Here is a 22,240-nt window from a genome sequence, read left to right as displayed (position 1 = left end):
CGTCTCCCAAACCGCAAGGGGCTGCAAGCCCATGGAAAAGAATTGGGGATGACTCTGAAAGTTCATTGCCAAGATGCAAGGCGGCATTGCCAGGTGTGTAGGATCGTGGCTCTGCTGCAGGCAGCAGGGCAGCAGAGCTCTTAAGGAGGCTGTGTCCTGGGTAATTAGTGCTCTCTGATGAAGGGGTCTTGTTTGGGGGCTGAAAGCCAGTGCTCATACTGCTGTCATGTTATCACCGTCCATGATGGAGAACAAACAGAGCCAAACAACCTCAATGTGGGTGTCACCAACCTGTCCCCAATAACTGGGGAGGAGATTCTCATTCCCACATCCCAGCCTTAAGCTTTAGTGCCGCCAACCACCCTGACCTCCCTCTGACCACTCTGGTGGCCACGACCTCCCTTTTCGGCCACCTCAAGTCCTAAAACACCCCTAAAACCACACAGCAGCCTCAGCCCCGTACTGTGCACTGTTCCTTGGCACTGATCCTTGGCAGTGGGCACAGCTTGCTGGAGGTCTTTGCTCGGGGCTTCCAGAGGAGTGTTTACTGGTTCAGGTCCACTGCCATCTCCATCGCTTGGACTCCTGTACCCTGCCCACCTCTGCGCCAAGCAGATACTGATTAAACTAATGAGGCAACGCAGCTTCTGGCTGTTTGGGGCTGTGGGCTGCAGGCAGCCAGCTCAGGCCAGCACCTGGCGTTGCCTCCCCTGGGACAATCTCCGCCAGGCTTGGATTTTAAAATGCAAACAGAAAATCCCCGTCCAGCTTTTTCTGTGTGGGCAGTGATTGCCTACAACTGGTGAAAAACTCAGTCCAGTATCCTCTGGAGCTACCAGTTACATAGCACTCAGTCCTGGGATGCCTGGAGTTCCCCCCTCCCCCCCCCCCCTTTCCTCTCTTACTCCTTTTTTAAAGCCTTTGGATAGAGAATCAGGGTCCTGGACAGGCCAGGATAAACTCTTTGCCCAGCCCTTGAAAACAAAACAAAACAAAACTGTTTTTTGCATGACTCCGGTTTAAACAATAACACATTTAAAAACAAAACAAAAACACCCATACCTTTTCCTGTCAAAGCTTTGGCTATGATCTCTTTGGGAACTGCTGCTCTGGGAAGACGCTTTTGCATTGTGGAGCCCCTTTCTCAGGCACCCTTGGAAACCTGCGGGGAGCAGCAGATCCTGGGGGGGTGCCTGCCAGCGGCTGGGGAACCTCGCTGGAAACCTGCCCTGGCTCCCTCTGTGCAGCAGAGGCTGGCATGCTGCTTGGTAAGTGCAATGCACTGGGATGAAGCAATTTATACCTCTGCTCTGTGGAAAGCAACATAGGTGCCTACGGGACGGGGGAGTTGCTACACACTCCAGATTTCCCTTTGATGCTCACCCATGCTGGCAGGGTGTCAGCAGTCCCCCGTGTGGGAAGCAGTCCAGCTCCCTCCCTGCTTTCCAGAGGCTGTAGACCTCCAATTGCTGGTGTGTGGCAGGGAAAACACTTAATTTCTTCCTCAGGGAGCTTCTGTGGAGCTGAGAACTACTTTTCCCTATGGCACTGTCAGTAGGAGTCTGGGCATGTTGGACAAAACCAGTCCCCGTGCCTCAGTGTCCCCGTTTTGTAACAGGAAAACGTTCTTGCACTTCCCTGGGTGGTGTTCAGAGGATTGCTCAATTCCACCCAAACGTCCACATAAACACACACCTGAAATAACAGACTTTCCACTGACAAAAAAAAAAAAATACTGTATTAGGACAATTGTTGGAAGCACTCCACCGAAGCAGAGCTCGTCTCGCTTTCCCCGTGCGTCCCACGGCTGGCAGCCACCCCAGCCATCAGTGCCACCTCGCAGGCAGGAACGCTTGCCCTGCGGGTGGGCTGGACGAGAGGACAGCCCGCACCTCTGCTAGCCCAGATCCTGCTCTCAGCAAGCATGGGGACTCAGACGATCTGGTTTTTCTTCAGGGTGAGCGTCTCCACCTCCTTCATGAAGCGCAGGCACAGCTCCTCCTGCCACGGCAAGGCCACGCACTGCACGGCCACGGGCAGCCCCACGCTGCCATGAAAAGCCTGTGGCAAAAACACAGCGGGGAGAGGGCAGGGAGGCATCCTGGGGTGGGGTGGGGATGCTCGTGCCCTCAAAGGGATGTGACATGACTTACTTTTGCCAGGGTCCGGTCCCACCGGTCTTGGAAGTACCCCTGATAGCCCTTCAGCTCCTTCTCGTCCTCGTCTGTCACCATCGTGACGGGGACGACCCCGGCTGGGAAGTCCAGGGAGTTGTAGAGCATGGTGTAGCTGACTGCCACTGCGGGAGAGAAGGGGCTCAGTGCAGGGCAAACACCCAACACCACCTCCTGCTAACAGCTGTGTGCACTGGGAAGGCAGCGGCTGCAGGACGGAAAGCGGCCCCTTGGCTCCCGCAGACACCAGGGTGGTTTTCCTGGGTGCACCCCACAGGCGGGAGCTCTTCCCACCCCTGGCCATGCCTGGGAGCTTCCTTCTCCTACCTGAGAGCTTCCCGGGGTAGCCGATACCAAGAGCTGGGCCCAGCATGGGGCAAAGCATGACATCCAGGTTCAGCTTCTTCCACTGGGCGATGAACTGGTGGCAAGACTCCTGAGGAGCAAACACACCGGTGGTCAGTGGGGTGGATGTGCTGCCCCGGGGCTAAGGCTCTTCTTGAGCTCCCCGCTGGGCTCCTGGCCCTTCCCCAGCAAAAAGCAGCCTGTCCCCTGCTAAAACTGGAGGCGGAGAATGCAGGGACAAGCTGGGATAAGGGCTTTTTTCTGAGAAAAACAGAATAGAAATGGTGCTGCAGCTGGTGGCCTACATTTTCAGGTGTACAAGAAAAAAAAATCAGGCCTGATTAAGGACCATGAATGAATGAATTGCTGTTGTTCTAATCTTTAAGTGTGCTGAAAACTTGCACAGCCACGAGAGATCAGCTCAGGGGTGTGACACGTGTTCCTACTTCACATCAGTGACTTGGTCATCTCCTAATGCTGGTGAGCACTGAAACTTGTTTCCAGAAATAAAACAAAAGAACTATCTAAGCCCAAATTGCAGTACTTTACCTCAATTTCGTGGTGAAGACCCCAGAGTTCATCCACTGTGCTGAAAAAGGAAGCAAGACCAATGAAAGACAGCCTGATCCTTGACCATGAAGACAGACGTACTGTGTCGTAGCGGCACAGCACAAAACACACCCTCTCTACTACAGGATTTAAGTACTTTCTCACCCCTAACTGCCCAACATCAGCATTGCAGCAAGGAAGAGCAAGCCTCCTTCCCTGTGCATTTACCTCTCATTTACCCTCTGGGGCCCCTACGTCATTGCATGAAAGATGCATTAACCAAAGCTGCCAGCATATTTCCTTCCCACAGGCTTCATCCAGTTCATAAGCAACAGGCTGTGAGTCCCCACCCTTATTCCCATCCTCAGTACCAGAACAGTTGGCCAAACCCTTCAGGGTTATGAGGCTGACATAAACAGCTCTCAGTTTGCTCCCACCCTTGTATTTTCTGCCTTGCATTTTCACAGATGCATGCAGCTAGGGAAGTATCCCTAATGCAGCACACACTGCCACGCTCCAGAGGAGAAACCCAAATCTTCACGTTTGGTTAGACTCAGGTTTACTCACTTTGTTCTCATACTTCTTATGATATTTGACAATCGAGGCATCTGAGGAAGTAATAAAGAAAATACCTTACATTAATCCCAGCTCTGCTCTCTCAGGCAGCTCTATCACAAATGCAAGCTGTTGGCTCGGTGCTGAGGCAGGACGTGTGGATTTTCCCCAAAGAGGGAAGAGGGGGAACAGAAACAGCATCTCTTTCGTTTGGAGATGTGTCAAAACACAGCCAGGAAGCAAAGCTTAAAGAATTCCCTCTTGTAAAGTCTTACTGCAACAGGAGACACCTATTGCTTGACTACAATTATGGTAGGAAGAAGTGGGCCTTACAAAGGGTTTGGCAATCCAGGACACGAGAGTTTTCAGGCAGTTTGGTAACTTCGCCAACCAGAAGAATGTCCCCACGCTGCTTCTCTCGAGCTCCCCTTCACTGAAAGAGAAGAGGATGTTTAGCCAAGCAGTGTTGGGAAGCAATTACAGTGGATCTCTTGCAGAGGACCAACCCCTCTCACAGCATACCTAAGTGACAAAAAGGATTTCTCCATTCCTCTCAGCTCCCCACATTTCCGTGGTATTTATAGGCTATCAGCACCCAGTTTCCTTTGATCTGTCAGGGCTGATAACAGTCCCAAATGGCCCCAAGGTTCAGCTGAATGTAAGCTCCCCAGTAAATCCCTCTGCATATCAGCCACTGTCTGTATCCAGTGGATCTGCTACCCGTACCCAGACGCCGGCCAGCCCCCCCGGCGAGGGCTTTCCCAGAGAGGCACCAATCACACAAACAATCCTGGGCTGCACTTACAACTTCTTGAGGAAGGAGGTGCACCCGTCTGCAAACATTCCTCTGACGCAGAAGTTGTAAGTCACGTAGTCCACGTTCGTGATTTCAAAGGGAACCAGCTGGAAGGACGACGGAAAAAGTGTCAGTGGTGCAAGCACAACCAAGCTGCGTGGGAGAAGCCATCACGTGCATCTGGGCTCCTTCCTGCAAGGGCTGAGGAGTCCTGCCATGAGCCCTCTCCAGCATGTGGCCACCAGGTTCTCCCACTCCATTCATCCTTCCCTGAAAATGCAGTTTTCCCTCTGAGCAGAAACTGATGAGTCAAAAGATACAGGTGGGCTCTGCCACCATCATCACCTGAACAGCCCCAGGGCACAAAGGTCTCTCCAAAACCAGCAGGGGAGGACAGAGAGCAGGAGTCTGTGCTCCTTGCTTCCCTCCTCATCCTTATGTGAGGGCAGGGGAGGGCGTGCAGCCACCACGGTGCCTCATAAACAGCAGCTCACTTGCTGAAATGGGGGAGAGGAGAAAACTGAGGTGCTAGGAATGGGTCTGACCACAGGGCTACAGGAGAGCTGTCACCTGCAGCTGTCTTTTTTCTCCTTAGGTCCTTTTTTCCACATACACAACCAGTAGGTGGCTTTCTATGCACCTGTGGAACTGCTTGCCAAGGGCCATCATACAGAAGAGATGAAATGGGCTTGAGAAGAGACTACAGAAACACTTGGACACCAGCTGATCACGGCCACCCAACAGAGGTGCTCCCTGAGGCTCAGACCAGCACTGTCAGACCACGACTGAAAGCTTTCCGAGGAGACAGCCTCAGGACCTGGTTTGTACAGCACCCAACACAGTGTGTTTCTTGGCCTGGCCGTGGGTAAACGCACATGGTGCCAGGGAAGCACAGATTCGGCATGACAGTTGGATTCGTGCAGCATCCTACCGTGTGGCCAGCATCCTCCAAAAGCTTCTTCGTCTCCCGAACGGCACGTCTCATGGCAGGGCTGGGCATGGTGAAGAAATCGGTTTCGTAGTAGCCTATGCGGAGGGGCTGTGTGCTGGAATACACCTGCGGAGCAAGGAAAAGCTCCAGCTGGAAGGATGTCAACTGTACACCCATGCTGCAGGCCTGGAAAGCAGCACTCGCCTCACCAACATGCCACGTGGCAGGCTGGCATGTCCCACAGGGCCACCAGGAGCCACCAGCGTTACGAGCCAAAGGAACAGCAGCTTTATTCACAGCCCTTCAGCCCCTCTCAGGTCCTTTACCTCTTCGTTGAAGGGAAGGGGGGGCACCGTGCTGTCCAGGTTGAACATGTCCTCACACAGGAGCGCTCGCATGCACAGCGCCAGGCTCTCCACGTCTTTGGCCATTGGCCCCACTGCTGCGACCACTGGAGGAGACCAGGAGAGTGTGATTATGGCTGAGGGTTGATTATGGCTTACATGGAGCATGTCCTGTATTAAAGCAGGACCTCTCAGCATCGCTTTGACTTAGCCTAGTGTTAGCAACAGCTCCCTTCTGAGAATGGGGCTGGGATGCCTACAGGTCCCTTCCCACCAACAGGCCCATGGTTGTTATCCATTGATATGCGCCCTGACATCTCCACTGCATGCCTTACAAAGTGAGCAAAAAGCTTTACCAATCACAACACCAGAACATCCCCCCTTGACCACTAACCCCACCTCCCACCAGGCTGGGGCAGGCAGCACAGCACCCTGAGGGTTACAGGGTGGATCTGGGTTTGTCTTACACAAGCTGCTCCTCTCAGCTCTTGCACGCATCAGCACGTTTCTCAGGAACTGTGCTATTGGGGTAGCTCTCTGAAAGAGTCCCCGAAAAGGAACCTGCTTCCCTCTCTGCATGTCCTGGAGAAGGTTCTCCATAGCCAGCTCGAGGTTGTTCTCAGCCCGGCCTTTCTCCCCTCCCTGGAAGGCAACCGTCAATTCCTACCTGACTTCTGCCCAGGGACACCAGAAATGACTCCTTTTTTGCTGCAAAGAGACAAAAAGACAGCAGCTGAGTTTTCAGAGAAGGACAAGGCTTCAAGCAGCAGGAAGTGCTCATGAAACCACTGCCCTCCTTTCGCAGATGCTGGCAGAAGGAGAGGTCAAGGGGAAGCCCAAGGGAGACCCAAACTAAGCCAGAATGGTTTATGTCTGGTCAGTCAGGAACAACTGCTCCCCCCTGTCCCCAGCATGCAGGTGGGGAGATTTCCTCTGTTTTTGTTCTGGGGGAACTGGTGCTTCAGTCCTCAGAAGATGTCTGGGCAGGAGGGAGAAGTGAGCCCTTCCCGCTACCTCCCAGCTTTCCCCTCGCCCACAGCAGCCTGAGCATCCTGACAGAGCAGACCGTGGGGTCTCACACAGAGAGGTTGCAGCATTACTCGAAATACCTGAGTCTGTTCCCGGTGGGTTTGAGCGCACAGATCCCACAGAAGGCAGCGGGGAAACGTAGACTCCCTCCTACATCTGTCCCAAAGCCCAGGATGGACCCACCTCCTCCTATAAGTGCCCCTTCTCCTCCCGAGGAGCCTCCAGGGGTCCTGGTGTAGAGCAGGGGGTTGAACGTCTGGCCGAAGATTAAGTTTTTGCAGTCAAAGCTAGAGAGACAGAGAGTGTGCAAATAAGGGAAATGCGGACATCTGCTGATGTAGACCCCTCACTTCAAAAAAAGAAACCTGAGAAGGTTTTTTTTGACTTGCAAAATCTGTGTGAAAAAAAAAAAAAGTGACTTGCAAAATCTGATAATCCCCGGGGCAACCCCTCTGTGTGGCTTTTTAAAAACACGGTCAGTCCAGTCGTTGCCCTGTTACGGTTAAGAAAGGCAAGGCACTTCGTAGGGCTTGGGCAATAGCTGTCCTTGGAGCTGCTCTACCAAAGGTCGTTTGGCAGGGCAGGGGGACACGAGCAGAGCGGCTGCCGAGGGGAGCACACCTCACCTCACCTCATCCCACACCAGTGGTGTCGAGGGTGGTCTTGGCAGACACAGCAGGAAGTTTTGGGTACATTTATATTGGTACTGTATAGCTGACAGAACTGCCACTAAGGGGTTAACTAGATTTTTTTTTTTAAAGGTGGCTTCAAAACCAGCCAGCACAAGACAGAAGGGCAGCAATTATTCTCCTCTTCTCTTTCTTTATTTCAAACCAGAATGAATGATCGTTCTGAGTAGCCTTAAAACTTGAAGACGCTAGGGATGTGGATTGGGGGTTGTTCTTGAAAAAGAGGTGGGAAGTGAGAATTAGACTTGATAGAAACCCTCGCTGGAGAGGAGAGAGGGAGAACTGCTGTTCCTGCAGGAATGGGGAGGGGGCACCTGGGCCGCTCACGTACCTGATGAGGGACTGGGGGACATTGGTTTTCACAAAGGGAATTGCCCCTTGTCTCTTGAGCACCTGCACCAGCACGCTGTCCTCGGCCATGGGCTGGTTGATGTTTTTCACGAACCCTAACGTGGAGTCATGGCCCTGGGAGCAGAGTACAACCAGGTTCACAGATCAAGGACTGCAACTTTCCCTGCCCCCAGTAATTTTATCTAAATCTAGAAACACGTGCATGCACCTCCAGCAACACATCCAGAACGTACACACCACATGGTGTGGTGGTAATAAAACCTAACCAGCCTTCTCCGTTGGCTTGTGTGGGAGATGGGCAGCAAATCCTATCACTTGCCATCAGCTATCACAAAGTCCAGCCAGACGCTGAGGTTAAACCTCCCCCCCCCACCAGATTTAAACCCCAGGGATCTCAGGATATGCGTGTTATTGTGCTCCTGGTACCTGGCAGTTGATGGAGTCCTTGATGCTGACAGGCACCCCATAAAGCAAACCCGGCTTCCCCGGTGGCCTGGCTTGCTGGAGCTGGGTCTCGCTCTCTTGCATGTACTCCGTGATGCAGTTGGTTTCTCTGGTGATCTGGAGGGCCTTGGGGGAAGCAGGCAAAGCCACGGGTGAGACACAGCCTGCAGTGCTGCACAAGCACTTTGCAGAACAAGCAGTTCTGCAAATCACACCTGCCTCTCCCTGCTTCTCCACCTCCCCATGGGCAGCTGGCACCAGGGCAGGCCTTTTTGGCCTTTTCCAAGAAGTTTTTGTGCCAAACCCCAAACCATTGTCTGGACACAGGAGGGCCACAGCACCAGCTGGGGCATGATGGATAGAGGCACTCAACAGAGCAGATTACAAAAGGCTGTTTTCGTGATCATGCTTGTAGGGTGGCATAAAGTGATAACCCCAAGGTGCAAACCCAGGAGGTGATCAGGGCGTTTTGGCTAGAGAATGAAAGCACACACTGAGTGTTTGAGGTTTGCCAACCCATTTGGAGATGATGAGGGGACAACAGCAGCACTCTACAACCTCCCCAAGCACTGACAGCTCAGCAGTGTCTGAACCAGGCTCGAACCAGCATTTGAACCTTGTGCTGGGCTTCTCCCTGGAGAACCAGCCCTAACATTGGGCAAGACCCTGCCCTGCTGCCCTCGCTCCTCACCTTGCTCAGGTAGGCGTAGAAGACGTGCTCTGGAGGGAGGGAGCCATCCCGGAGTTTCCTGGAGAGCTCCGGCAGAGACAGAGAGAGGATGGACACCATGTTCACAGAGGGATGCTAAGGGAAACGATGAGCAGGGAATGAGCACTGCTGCCGGCTCTTCCTCCCCCCATAGTGCCCAGTGTATCCCAGCCTAAAAGTGCCTGCTGTTTAGTGGTCAAATGCAATATTTGCCCCAAGACTGGAGTCCTGCTCCTGCCCCAGTGCTGGGGAGCATGGAAGGAAACCTGCGGGGCCAGCAGAAGCCCAAGTGTTTTAGAGCCTCGTCTTCCCGGCCAGACCGGTATTACTCAGCCCCTGCAAAAAGCCTTTCTCCAGCCTTGTTCAGACAGGTCTCGGCGGGGCCTGGAGGAGCTGCTCGGTGCAGTGCTGAACTCCGGTGGGAATTGGCTATATTATTCGATATTGCTCCAGCGAGGCAGGAAAACAGGCAGCTCTTCCCCTGGCACCACCAAATGACCAAACTGGGAGGCGCACGCCAGCGAGAGCCTCAGCTGACAGCAGAGAGTTCATTTTGGGCTGGCAGAAACCTCCCTGCCATCTACTAAACAGCACACAAGTGCATCATACGCATCCCTCAAGCTGGGCGCTGAACCCGAGCGAGCCCTCTTGAACCACAAGCCGGGCAGCTCAGCGGGACCGCAGAGGGAACGGCACGCTTGAGCTGGATTTATGGCAGCCTGCCTCGGCACGAGCAGCTCCCCGTTCCTCCTGGCTGTGCCGCTGGACTTTGGCCTCTGCTACAAAACGCCACCTCTGCCACTTCCTACAGCCTCCTTAACAATCGGGCTGACTGTCTTGCCATGGCGGAAGAGGTGGAAGCAGAAATAGCACTTTTCAATGACAGGCTGGAATTTTCCTCCTCTCACTGCCTGCGTTTCTTTTTTGCTGACTCCTGCACCGCTGCCTGTTATCCCCCAGCACACGACCCCATAACGCCTTGCCTCCTCCCGTCCTCGCTATGTTCCCCAGCGGGGCTCCTGCTGCAGGGGATCGCTGCCTTTCCGGGGGGTGTGGGCACACGTGGTCAAAAAGAAAATGATAACTTCAGATGAGAAAACAGGATCCCGCCTCGCTCCCAGGCAAAACACAGCCTCTGCAGCGAGCTGCACAGCAGCACCTGCCCATACCCTGAAGAAATACCACCCACCTGCCCCCCCTTACACCCTCCAGGATCCATCCCCACCCCATTTAGCTCCGGGGCACCGACCCAGCGCCCACCTTCACCCTCCCCGTTGGATCGCCCAGCGCGGCTCCTGGCACCCACCTGCTCCCGAAAGCTTCTCACAGCCTTGTCCATCCTGTCCAAGCCTTCCTCCTGCCTCTGCCGGGCCGCCTCCACTTTCTCCCAGAGCCTTTTCCAGCGCCTCCATCGCAGCAGCAGCAGCAGCAGCCCGGCGGAGCAGCAGCAGAGCAGCGCGGGCAGGGAGCGCGGCGCCGGCCGCATGCTGGGCACGGCCCCGGGGGCACCGCGCTCCCTCCCCGCCGGCTCCCGGGGCTGCCTCCGGTCACCGGGGAGGCGGGGAACGGGGAGGCAGAGCCCCGGGGAGGAGCGGCCGGCAGCCGAGCGTTGGACGGGGCTCGGGAGGGTGTTAACCGCTTCGAGGCACCGCACGGGCTGGGAGGAGGAGGTTTGGCAAAAAGGGAAAAAGGTTGGAGGGTTGGGAGAGAAAGGGATAAGGAGCTGAGAAGGCGTCCCTAGCTCCCTGCTGGTGGGTGGGCTCTTTCTGATAAGGGTTTGTCTCTCTCCCGGTGTGGCTTCGAGCCTGGGATTTGCGGCTGTCTAAGTGCTGCGCTGGGATTTTTTCGGCTCTCGGGGAATAAACTTGGCTGGGCACATCGGAGGAGCGATGCCTGGCTCCTCCGTGTTCCCCGCAGCCAGGCAGCTGGGCGAGGGAAAAAAGAAAAAAGGAGAAGAAACCTCCCGGCCAGCCCGCTTCATCCCGGGCACAGCACGGGTGTGTGGCCGTGCTCTGCTTTGCCGCAGCCTGCAAAGTGGAAAACACCCGCAGACAAGTGCTCGCTGGGGCCCTGCGCTCACTTTTCAGGGAAACTCCCTTAAAATTGCTTTCTCTCCATCCTTCCGTGGGGTCTGACCTTAAAAATCCTCACCGTCTGCAAAAAAAAGTTCATGCCCGAATATTTCACACTCTCATGGAAAACCTGTTGGGAAGGGTTTGGGATCTCCCTGCTGCTTCCCAGCAGGATCCCGCTGTGCCAGAGCCACCCCTGGCAGATGCAGTGCCGAGCTAGGAAACACCACGGAGGGCTGCGTGGCCCCAAACCTGATTTTTCCTCCTGTTGTTGCTCAGGCCACCTGCTACACTTCAGCCTTTGGGCTTCTCGTGGTGAGCAATGCCGCCCTGTGTGTACAGAGTCCTGGCACCGGCTTTGCTGACGGGTGTAGGAGCCTTGGGAGTACTCAGCTCTCTTAACTCATCGCTCACAGCCTCTTGCTCTCGTTTCGAGGACAAGCAGCTCTCTGTTTATCTGGGTCAAGCAAATTACATGCAAGAACAACCTTTATTTCCCAGAGCCTGTTTGGGTCTCCCCACCCTGCTTTCTTTCATTCTTTTCCTTTCATTTTTTTCCCCTTCTTTCAGACCGTGGGGCTCGGAGGATCACAGAGCAAAGGGAGCTCGAAGGGCACTGCAGTCCCATGCACGCAGACTGCTCAGAGGGAAGCAGGCGTGGTGGGGTTGCCCTTGCAGGGAGGATGAAGGCGAACACCCTGACAGCTCTCTGCTCCTCCCTGCTGCTCGTGCTGCAGCCGGCACACCCTCCTCTGCAGCACCAGCCTCACCTCTTGGCAGCACGGTGCTGAAATAAGGATGTTTGCAGGCTGCAAAAACAGGTGCACTTGAAATATTTTAATATGGGATTTTAACATGCTCCTGCCACTGCATCTCCCCCGCTGCCTGGCAGGGCTGGAGCCTTTGGGCAAGGCAGGTGGAGAAGCGCAGCCTCTGTCCCCATTGCCCCCAGCACCCAGCATGCAGACGGGCGGTATCACCGTGTCCCAGCGATGTTATCACTCCGTGTTTCCCACAGGAGGAGCAGAAAGGTGTTGTTCTCCCAGCCGTCACACATCACACGAGCTCGGCAGGCCCAGCGCAGGCTGGAGGAGCAGCGAGCCCCGGTCCCTCTGACAGCAGGCACCAGGGCCATGGTAAACACCCAGGAATGTTTTTCCTACGCCATCTCCTGGCGCCTGGAGATCTCTGGCTTCTCAAGGCAGAGGTTGGGCTTCAGTGACTAATAAATAGCTCTGTGCGTGTGCAGATACTTCTCGGGTGAAGCAATCCCCTTCTGGCACTCAGTGTCCTGCAGCGGGGAGAGCCACAATTTATCCACGCGCTGCAGGAAGCAACACCTCCTGTTTGCTGTCCTTGGCTGACTTCGTTTGCTGCCCTTCGTGTCAGAATAAGCAACTCTGCTCTCTCCAGCCAAGAACTGACACGCTTCCCACTCTCCCATTTCACCCCGGTGCTCCTCAGCTGCTTCCCAGCGGTTAACAACCTGCTCCTGCCACCAGCTGCCAGCTCCCTCCAGGGCCTGCCCCCCTGCAGGCAGGTCCAAGCTTCAATTACAGCGCTTAACTCACTAACCAGGGAGGAAAAAAGTCCTGCTGTGGGCCTTGGATGAGGTTCATCCAAAACTGAACAAACACCAGCTGTTGGTTGCAGGAATATTGTCCGGACTGAGCATGAGGAAGCCTGTTCCTCGCTGAGCTGTGCCCAGGTAACCTCAGGTGTGTTTTGCAAAAGATTTACCATGGCCACGCTTGGTTTAGCTCAGGGAGGTTTTTAAAAACAATACTGATCAGCTTCAGGCTGGTGAATCACCCACAGCCCTCCAGGAGAAGTGTTCAGCTCCTGATGTTCTTCAAAGGGGCCTGCAGAGGGAACGCCTGAGGTGGAGCACTTTTGGGGTCAAATGGGAAACTGCAGAGAATCTCCCAGAAGATGGGAGTGGGTTTTCTCTTTTTGCTAACATGATCTTAAAAAATAAGCTCAGGAAGGTGGCCTGCATGGCCCAGAGAGGTGACTGCCATTTGTCCTCTGCTCTCTGCCTCCAGGCCAACACCTTGGAAGTCAACCAGAAGGTGAATTGTGTGTCAGCTACCTGCAACGTGGCCAGGAAGTCAGAAACCAGAAGAAAGGGTTGCTCTGTGGCGTTGGCCAGTGTCCCGGGGACACTGTGAGCAGCTGGGGCTCAGCTCACATTGGACTCCTGCCCACTAGAGGTTTTCCCTGATAGCAAATTTTGCTGCCCTGATCAGAAATTCTGCTGCTCTGCTCCCTCTGCAGCCAGCTGGGTTCAGACCGGCTCTGGGGTTCTTGCCAGGCTCCAGTGAGATTCCTGAAAATCTCACTGAAATACAGGAAATATTTCCTACAGGAGAGCAGCTGATTCCTGCTGGAAGAAGAAACATCCTTAGTGGTAGGTGTTCCCTCTGGCCTTGTGGAGTGCTGCTCTCCCAGGGCTGAATCCCAGCCCAGGTGACTTTCAGGTGGGCAAGCACAATAATAATTAGGCACAGGGGCATCCATTTCGTGTGCCAAATTATTCTAGCTAGAACAGGGCACAGGATTTTGGTAAGTGGTTCTCACTTCATCAGCTGTGCTGTATTGAATATGGAGCAGCTGTTGCATGGTTGATTGGTGGATAGTAAGGAAAAGTTGAGCAGGTCCTAGCAGTGGGGTCCCCAGGATGGGAAGAACCTTTTCAGAGCCCCCTAGGATTGTTTAAAACACCCTAAGCAAACAGTGCACCTTGCAAGCACTGGGCTCAGGCTCTGAAAACCTCCTCTTTACAAAAATGGGGGGATGGGGATTAATTTCTTGTAGTGCCTGTGTTACAGCAACCCAAGTCCAAACAGCTTTGCATTTCATGTGAACATTAAAGAATAAGGAAGAAAAAAAAAATGAGAGAAAATTTTAGTGGCTAAAATTACTCCTGTAGTTGTTTTACACAGCTGAATGAAGATAATTGTATTGGCAATTGTGAGTGATTACAGTATTATCTGCCATCAAAAAAGTTATTTTTTTGAATGCTAAAGGAATTAATGATACATAAAACTGTGCTTAGATTGAGTGCATTCATCAGCAGAAATGCCTCGTGCTGGCACTGCTACACTGTAATTACTCCAGCAGCTCGGAGACAGAAAGAGAGCAGGAGATATGGGGCTGTTGCGGATACTGCCGAAGATTTGCAAATATTTTCACGCTGAGCATCTCTCATGCTTTGGGACCAGGAGCAGAAAAGTTGGTGAAGGGCGGTCAAGTTTGGCCCCTTTGTTAATGTGCATTATAGAGGGAAGACCAGGGGGTCATCTCTGTGCTGAGAACTTTACAGGTTGAAGCCAGCATGGAGAAGATGATCAAGAACTTCTCAGAACAGCCAGGGGGGAGCCCAGGCTTCATGGGTGCTGCCTCGTGGTGTGTTGGATTGATAAAACCAGAGCTGGGGTCTCAAGCGGTGGTTGCCCAGCTCTGGGAGATGGTGGTGGTGGGGACAGCAGAGGTGGTACCCCCAAAAGGGACACCTGCTCCTGCCCTGCCCTCTGAATGAGGGTGTCATGCTGCCACATCAGTGGGGCTGGCAGAAAATAAGCGTCTTGGTGGGGATGGGGTGAGGAACTTCGCAAGAAGTGCTTGCTCTGCACCTTGTGGCCCTTCAGCAAGGAGACACGGCGCTGGGAGGATGCTCGCAGGCAGGCTCAGCCCTGGGAAGGCTGTTGAAGGGGCTGTGAGCAGTCTGTGCAGAGCAGCAGGATGCTTCCCGTGGTGCAAAGGATTTTGGAAGAGGCTTTTAAATGAGTTGGGGTAGGTCGCAGCCCCTCTGTGGAGCCCATGAGACCCTCCCACCATCATCACTTTTGATGATCTCCACCTTTTTTTGAAAATCTGCCTTCTGAGCTGTATAATGAGCTAAATTAATTAAACAAAAAAGAAAAAAATCGGGGCACAGACTGGAAGGGGTGCTCGAAAGACACCGCTGCTGGTTGCGTTTGGCCTTTCGGGTGTGAGCCACCAGAGAGCAGGATTGAGCTGCTGTCCTGGTGGAAACCTGGTGCCCGGGGGCTTTTTTGCCCTAAAAACCTGCAGCGTGCCCTCGATTTGCAAGGGGCACTGAATGGAGCAGAAGGCTCTTTTCTGGCTCATTTGTTGATGGGACAGCTCAAGCTTTTTGGGGGAGGAACTCTGATTTCACGCGATTTTAAGTGCTCTTATACAATGATGGAAGATTTGCTGTTGGTCCGTCTGAACCTGGCTGTTTGTGCTAAGCAGGGTATCTCAGCAGGGCTTGATCCTGAAATCTGTCAGTGCTCAGAGACCTACAGCATCACTGCCACGAGGATTTATTCTAGTGCCCAGGATCGTGCCTCAAATCCAGCACACTGCCTGCGCTTTGGGATCAGCAGAGACGTCTCTGCCACCCACTCTGACTGAGTGTTGCAGACACGGTTGCACCTATTTGTGTGTGTAGCCAGGTTTTGAGTCTAACAGGAGCAGCCCCAAGTTCAATCCTGACAGCCTTCCTCCAAACAGAAATTATTCCACTGTTTGGGATCAAAATTTAAGTGGGGTTTATTTTATTTTATTTTATTTTATTTTATTTTATTTTATTTTATTTTATTTTATTTTATTTTATTTTATTTTATTTTATTTTATTTTATTTTATTTTATTTTATTTTATTTTATTTTATTTTATTTTATTTTATTTTATTTTATTTTTTACTGAGCTTTGCTTCTGAAGAGGCCAGGAGAGGGAGCCAGCCAGCCAGTTACCGCACCGACCGAATTTCCAGCCCTGTGTGCCATGGGATGAAAGCAAACACACTTAAATACACACACTGATTTCCTCAGAAGTCCTGGAGGGAAGGTTTGGTCTGTGCAGACCTGGGGGCGTTCTGCAATTCCCATTTACACAGACAGGATGGGCATGGGGCAGGAGGGGAAACCGAGGCACAGAGCAGGCACCTTGCTGGAGCTGGTGGGTGGCATCCCCTCGGGGACCCTCAGAGTCCCATTTTGGGTTGTGATTGCCCTGTGTCGATTGACATAAACCTCCCTGTGTCCTCTGGGTCTGGGGTGGGTGCAGAGGGCCTATTTTATCACCATCTCCAATCTCACACCTGTACGGACACACGGCTCGCATGGCACCGATGCTGAGTGGGGATGGCCCTCACTTGTCCCCTTCCTGGAGCAGAAAACCCCAAAGCACTGAGGCCCGTGCTCACAGGGAGCAGGTGGATCAATCGATCAGCCCTTCGGACCCCCCTGCCTTGTCCTTCCCTTCTTCTCTCCCCTGGCCTAGCGAGATCACCCCTGCGTTGGGAAGAAATAAATAAATAACCGAATAAAAATGCTGACGTGGAGAAGTCAATCAGCTTTGTGTGGCCTTGTAATATCTCATTTTATCCGCGCCACGCTTTATTAAATTCTCATAAACCTGTCAATGAGGACAGATACCATTTCAGTTTACCCCATTAGTTCTACACAATGACATCGGGGGAGAGGGAGGCGAGGAGGTGGGGGAGGCTCTCGGAGCGGAGAAAAGCGGAATGAATTAAAAAAAAAAAAAAAGGGAAACTCAGAGCCGAACTCGGCTTCGTGACAATAATGTAATAACATCGGCGCCCAGGGAAAGTAATTGAATTAAGTGGCTTTTGTTAATGGTTTTAAGATTTAGAAATGTAAATAATAGTTAGGACTCTTTAATGGGACTCTGGTTTTAGGTAACTGCAGCCCTGAGAATAAGAAATGCTTCGCTGTTTAATGTGATGTCAGATAGTTTTGTTACTCCTCCGGTTTCATGCCTGCAAAGCATATTTTGCAGTTTTAATGCCTGGTGTGTTTATCATCTTCCCTTTCTCACTTCAGACGGAGCTTAATTCGGGAGTATTTGCATGAACCCTTCTTAGCCAGTCCCTATCAGTTCTTCGCACCGCCAGGAATAAAGTCTTATTTCTCCGAGCTGCTTTGGAGAACTTCCCGACCGGAGGGTCGCTGCTTGGAAACATCCCGTCCCTTTCGGTGTTCATTAAGGCAGGAGGAGCGGGTGCTGTCCCGCGGGCCGGACTCTGCTCCGAGGAGTAACACCACCAGGAGCAGTGCTGTTACACCAGGCTTAGCCCGGCGGGGATGGAGGATCCAGCCGACAGGTAGGATGAGCCAGGCGGTTTGGAAATGACTTTCATGGGAACTCGTTCTGCTTAAAATATGATTGGATTTTCATTCGGGGACCTAGCCAAGCTCACGAATAAAGCCTGAGCTGCCTAACCCACAGAGGTCTGAACAAACAGCCCTCCCTGCTGCTCGGGGATCTGGCGGCTGGCGGATTGGAAAGGGTCCTGAGGCAGGGGCTGAGTCTCAGGAAAACCCACCGTGCCAGGCAGAACAGGGGGCTTTGCATCTATTCACACTGAAAATCTCCCCCTTTGCGGGGTGAAGCCTGCACTGGAGCTCCCTGGGGATGCTGCAGGGATGCTGCCTTCACCGCTTGTCCCTTTCTTCCTGCCCGCTGCTGCCTGGGCAGGGGACCTGCAGCTCCACACCTGCTGCTCAGCAAGGCAGGATCTGCATCCAGCAGCAGCAAATGAGCAGCTCGGCACACACATGGGCCACCGTTACACCTCCCTTCCCATTTACTTTGCTGTAACCTGCACCCATCTCTGCTATTGAACGGCTTCAGCTCTGCTTCTGCAGCTCGGAGTGCTGCCTCTCAGCTGCAGGTTGTGCTTTCCATCCCGCAGGACCTGAGGACCCTACACAGCTTCAAAAGCCTCCCCTGTCACCTTCAAATCCTTGGCTGGAAAAAGCATAAAGGCCCCAAGCCCAAGCCAAACCTGACCCAGGTCACATGGACATAGGAGAGAATTGTCAGACAGAAAATGCAGAAATAAAGGGTTTGAGTTGCACATTTCCCCCAGGGTCCTTCTTAAGCAGGTTGTTTGCAGGAAAAAAAGATAGGAAGGAAGGAAGGAAGGAAGGAAGGAAGGAAGGAAGGAAGGAAGGAAGGAAGGAAGGAAGGAAGGAAGGAAGGAAGGAAGGAAGGAAGGAAGGAAGGAAGAAGGTTTCAGCTGCTGTCCTTTTTCCATCTTGCTGTACCTTAACCAAAGCTGGGGTAGAAAGAAGTGCAGGCTTTTTTTCTTCCTATGGAAAAATAAAACAAGAATGAGAATACCATCACAACTAAACCAATAGATTTTAACTCAGCTCTCTGCATTAGAAAAGAAAACCCAACCACCCCTATTATTGACAAAATTCTTAAAACCAGCCCCTGACATAGCAGCATCCAGGGATGGATGCAGGATGCCCTGCAGCGAGGCGAGGGGTAGCTCTGTCCCTGCTGGAGGGACGGGGGCAGCAGTGGCTGTAGTTGGGGGCTTATAGACAGGTAAGGACTATTCAATGCTTGGAGAGCTGTTAAAGAATTTGCTGTGATAAGACCCAGGGGATGCTATTTTCTGCAGATAAAAAGTAGGTTATTTTTCATGAGCTACAAGAAGGCCGGTGGTGGTGGCGAAACTTGCCACGGGGTCTGTGGCTCGCCACTACACGAGCAGTTATGAACAATATCTGAAAAAAAAAACAAAATTGAAATTCACCGAGGGCAGCTGGAAGGAAGCTCCCATTGTGCCGAAACTGTGTGAGGATGGGAATCCTGCCCCAGCTGCAGTGCTACATCCACACAAGGCCGACCCTCAGGTGTGCTGGTGGGACTGTCCTGGGACCAGGACGGCTTTGCTGACAATTTCCCTGCTCAGCCAGGAGCCTGTTAGAAGCAGACAAGGGAAAACAGCCCTGTGAGCCAAAGAAATCAGACTCCAGATAATTTACATGGAGCATGAGGGGCACCAGAAGGGCAGCCAGCCCAGAAAATGAGATTATAAACTATCATCCCCTGTTACACGCTGGGACGTGGCTACAGGGTGGCCCTTTGGCATCATTCGGGGAGGTGAAAGCAGAAGGCTTTTGTCTCCTCTAATTGGAAAATCTCCCATCTGAGGAGTCCCTGAGAACATGTTGGGGTTTCTGCCTCCTTCCTGCAGCCCTTCCTGACCTTCTCTGGAGGAACAGGGATGTCCTGGCCGGTCCCTGCCGTGTCTTGCTGGCCCATGGCATCCCCTGAGCCAAGCCCTCCACCAGGCTGCCTGATGCTCCTGCAAATTGCCTAAGGGCTGGCTCGGTTTGGCTCTGGCAATGCTTGGTGCAGGTTTTGGCAGCCTCAAGGCTGAAAACTCTGAAGGAGTTTTAAACATCACCTGTATTGGGGAAGGGAGAGGAGAGAAGAAGAATCAGGAAGGGGGACACAGGAACCCTAATGTGGATGCCCCGTGCTGTTTGAACTGATGCAGAGTTCAAGCAAGGCGAGTGTCATATCTCAGCCAAGAAAATGCAAACCAGCCCATCTGCTCACATCAGTGCTAGACCTGCTGGCAGTGAGTTGGCTTTTTAATGTTCTTCACCTCCGCAATGTGAACCGATAGGAGGGGGAAAGACACACAACTAGGAGTCCTCAGAAGAGGCAGAGCCCGGTGCTTAGTTTGCTCTGGCAGGGAGGAGGTTAATAAGATAATCTCCAGGCCCTCTAACACAAAGGGAAAGTGAGTTTTCTGATCCATAAAGGATCAGTCTGCAGGAAGCCCCATCAGACTCCTCAGCGTGAAATTACACCGCAGCAGGGGGGTACAGTCCTGCTACTGTACAACATTAAAGAGATGAATTAGGACTTGACATTCATGTGCTTAATATGCCTATTCCTGGCATTATCCCACAAGGACCAGCCACCGCCAAGGACTTACGGTCACCGGGTCTAGGAAGGTATTTAGGGTTGCTCATTTGCTTGCTTCCAAACCCAGGCTATCTGGCTTCCCCATCTAATCTCCCAGCATTAGGAGCAGGGAGGCGCGCAGCCCGGCTTGTCTATCTCGCATCCATCTGGTCTGGTGAACAAACGCCGGGCGCTCCGTCGTAGCTTGAATAAATCACAGCGATCCTCTGGGCCGGTGTGTGGCGAGCAAGGGGAAAACACGAGGAGCATCGAATCAAGACGTGGTCGTCTGGAGGCTGGGAAAGGGGGAAAGAGCCAACCCTGAAAGTATGTCCCTCAGATAGTCACTGCTAACAAAAAATAAAAGGAAAAAAAAAAATCAGTGGAAAACAAAGCCTCAGCAGATCCGTATTGGAAATTATCAGAATGAGGGTAGCTTCCCTGGTGTTAAGATGGTTGGAGGTGTGCCTTGGACAAACGTGGGCACTCTGAGCTACATTGCTGAATGGGCTTTGCCAGAAGGCAGAGTGTTTTCAAGCCCCAGGTCTGGGCTGTGTGAAAATCCTCACGCGTTTGAACTCTGAGCCAGGGCAGAGTGCTTTTGGTTTGCTTTTTCTCCATGAAATATTTTGATGAGAATGAAATTTTAGGGGGAGGGGGAGCGTCTACTCCAAATTCTGGAAGAAATAAAAAGGAAAATGTTGGCTACGAGGCCACATAGTTCTGTTTTGAGCTGATCATTTTCCAAGAGAAAATCCAAACTTTTTTTTTTTTTTCAGAAAGTAGCTGTCCTGCAGGAAATTCCTGCTTACACGGGTGTGCCGCACTTCTGGCAGGAGCACTTTTGATCAAACTGATTGAAAAGCCATTTAATTGAAACTGTTTTAAGAACTGACTTAAATTTGGCAGGATTAATGGGGGAAGCATGGATGGGCCCAAGAGAAATAAATGAGAAGCAGTCCTCCCAGAAGCTGATTTTGCAATGGGCTGGTATGGAGAAAGGCTGCGAGGCACAAGGACATCCTTGCAGCTCTCAGCACACTGCATGGCATGTAGTCCTGCTCCCCAACCATCCCGTTGGGCCATTTGGAAACCCAGGCTCTGGAAAAAGGGGAGCAGGAATTTTGGGGCACCCTGGGACTCATCCAGACATGGATGTGGTGTAGCCAGAGCCTGAGCTTGCAGAATCAGTCCTGACCCTGGCCATACCAAGGAATCTCTCGTGTTGGACCTGCTGGTTGACCAGATTTGTAACCCATTTCTACAGCACTTTGATATGGGCACAGTTTTGTTTGCCCTGCTTGATAATGGATATAATAGGATGGTCATTAGGGAACTTCATGGAAAAAAGCTACACCACGACTCTTAAAAACGAAACCATGGTGTTGGTACAGGGACTGTACCACCGTGCTGCTTCTCTGGTTCCTCCTGGTTGTTATTAAGCTCATCATGACCCGTGGGGTGGGAGATGTTAGAGGTCATGGCTCTTTGATCTGAATTGCACTAACAACAAATCCTGACTTTGCCCATGCAGCTCCTAAACTGGTTTCACTGCTACAGATGCCCTGCTTCTCTCCCATGGGCTGTAGGGTTACTTGTGGGTAGAAGGGTGTGAATGTCCCCTGAGGGCCCCTGTCCCTGCCTGGTCATTGCTCAGATGGAGACCATATGGTGATTTTTATCCTCTTAATACATTCCTGGCTTCTTGATATCACACCTGCCTCAATAAATCAGATACAAGTACATGTAACATGGACATACACCTTCTTACACACCAGGAACATGGAGCTGAGGATTTCTGGGGGCTATTTTACCCCCTTGGCTCAGCCCCCGTGGGAATGTTTTTCTACTTAAATGTAAATCAGAGCTAACGCTGTCATGGATGAAATCAAACAATGAGTTATACATGGATATTCTCACTCTTTTCTGTGTGATGGAGGTTGTGGTGCTGAAAAATGACAAATGGGACTAACAGTTGAGGTGGCTGAACACCTCGTCCCTGTGGATAAGATGTGCTCCCCACAGTAGGTCTCTGCCCAGAGGCACCATCTCGTGGGTGATGTGTGGTGGCCACCCCATTTGGTGGAGTCCCTAGGAGTGATGCTTGATGAGGAATGTCTCTGGATAAAAGGAGCCTTGAATGTTTGCCACCAGGATGGGCACATTAGGGCTCAGCATCCCTGGACAGAGCCAGGGTGAGCGATCAGGCAGAGCTGCATGGGGTGAGCCGGAAAGATTCATGGTCTGAAAGGCTGCTGTGACCTTGTCACTGGAGACAAATGCACTTCTTGTCCCACATGGCCCTCTAAATCTCCCAGATCTTCACCAAATTAAGCCCCTGGTCCTAATAAACACTTACAGGATGAAACAAGAAAAGTGCCTTGGATCCTGAAAACAGCCCAACTTCTCAGTTGTCCCACTGTCCAGACAGGGCAGACACAAAGTGTTCCCAAACCCACTCTGTTGATTTAAAATAAATCCCAAGAATAACAACAAAACCTCA

General features: G+C 52.4%; 1 protein-coding gene and 1 long non-coding RNA gene across 3 annotated transcripts; one reads left to right on the top strand and one right to left on the bottom strand.

The window, feature by feature from the left end:
- Positions 1-998: 998 nt before the first annotated feature.
- LOC137860363 (fatty-acid amide hydrolase 1-like) lies at positions 999-10,558 on the bottom strand. 2 transcript variants are annotated; one of them, XM_068690537.1, is made up of 15 exons: positions 10,223-10,558; positions 8,899-9,012; positions 8,190-8,333; positions 7,744-7,877; positions 6,804-7,010; positions 6,362-6,402; positions 5,677-5,801; positions 5,351-5,536; positions 4,429-4,526; positions 3,957-4,056; positions 3,636-3,676; positions 3,069-3,108; positions 2,502-2,610; positions 2,154-2,299; positions 999-2,061 (listed from the first exon to the last, which is right to left on the bottom strand). In XM_068690537.1, the coding sequence occupies exons 1-15, from the start codon at positions 10,400-10,402 to the stop codon at positions 1,933-1,935; spliced, it is 1,794 nt and encodes a 597-aa protein (XP_068546638.1). In that variant the 5' UTR covers positions 10,403-10,558; the 3' UTR covers positions 999-1,932. The 2 variants fall into 2 exon arrangements, with proteins under 2 accessions (XP_068546638.1, XP_068546639.1); XM_068690538.1 differs by having other exon boundaries at positions 5,351-5,476.
- A 191-nt stretch (positions 10,559-10,749) lies between these two features.
- LOC137860364 (uncharacterized) lies at positions 10,750-13,314 on the top strand. Its single transcript, XR_011098861.1, has 2 exons — positions 10,750-12,696; positions 13,034-13,314. It is a non-coding gene; the product is annotated as an uncharacterized lncRNA (long non-coding RNA).
- Positions 13,315-22,240: the final 8,926 nt, after the last annotated feature.

The sequence above is a fragment of the Anas acuta genome, chromosome 8 (assembly GCF_963932015.1).
Source record: "Anas acuta chromosome 8, bAnaAcu1.1, whole genome shotgun sequence".
NCBI classification, from domain to species: domain Eukaryota; kingdom Metazoa; phylum Chordata; class Aves; order Anseriformes; family Anatidae; genus Anas; species Anas acuta.
Note: the sequence above shows the minus strand (reverse complement) of the source record. Positions and strands in the feature narration are given on the sequence as shown.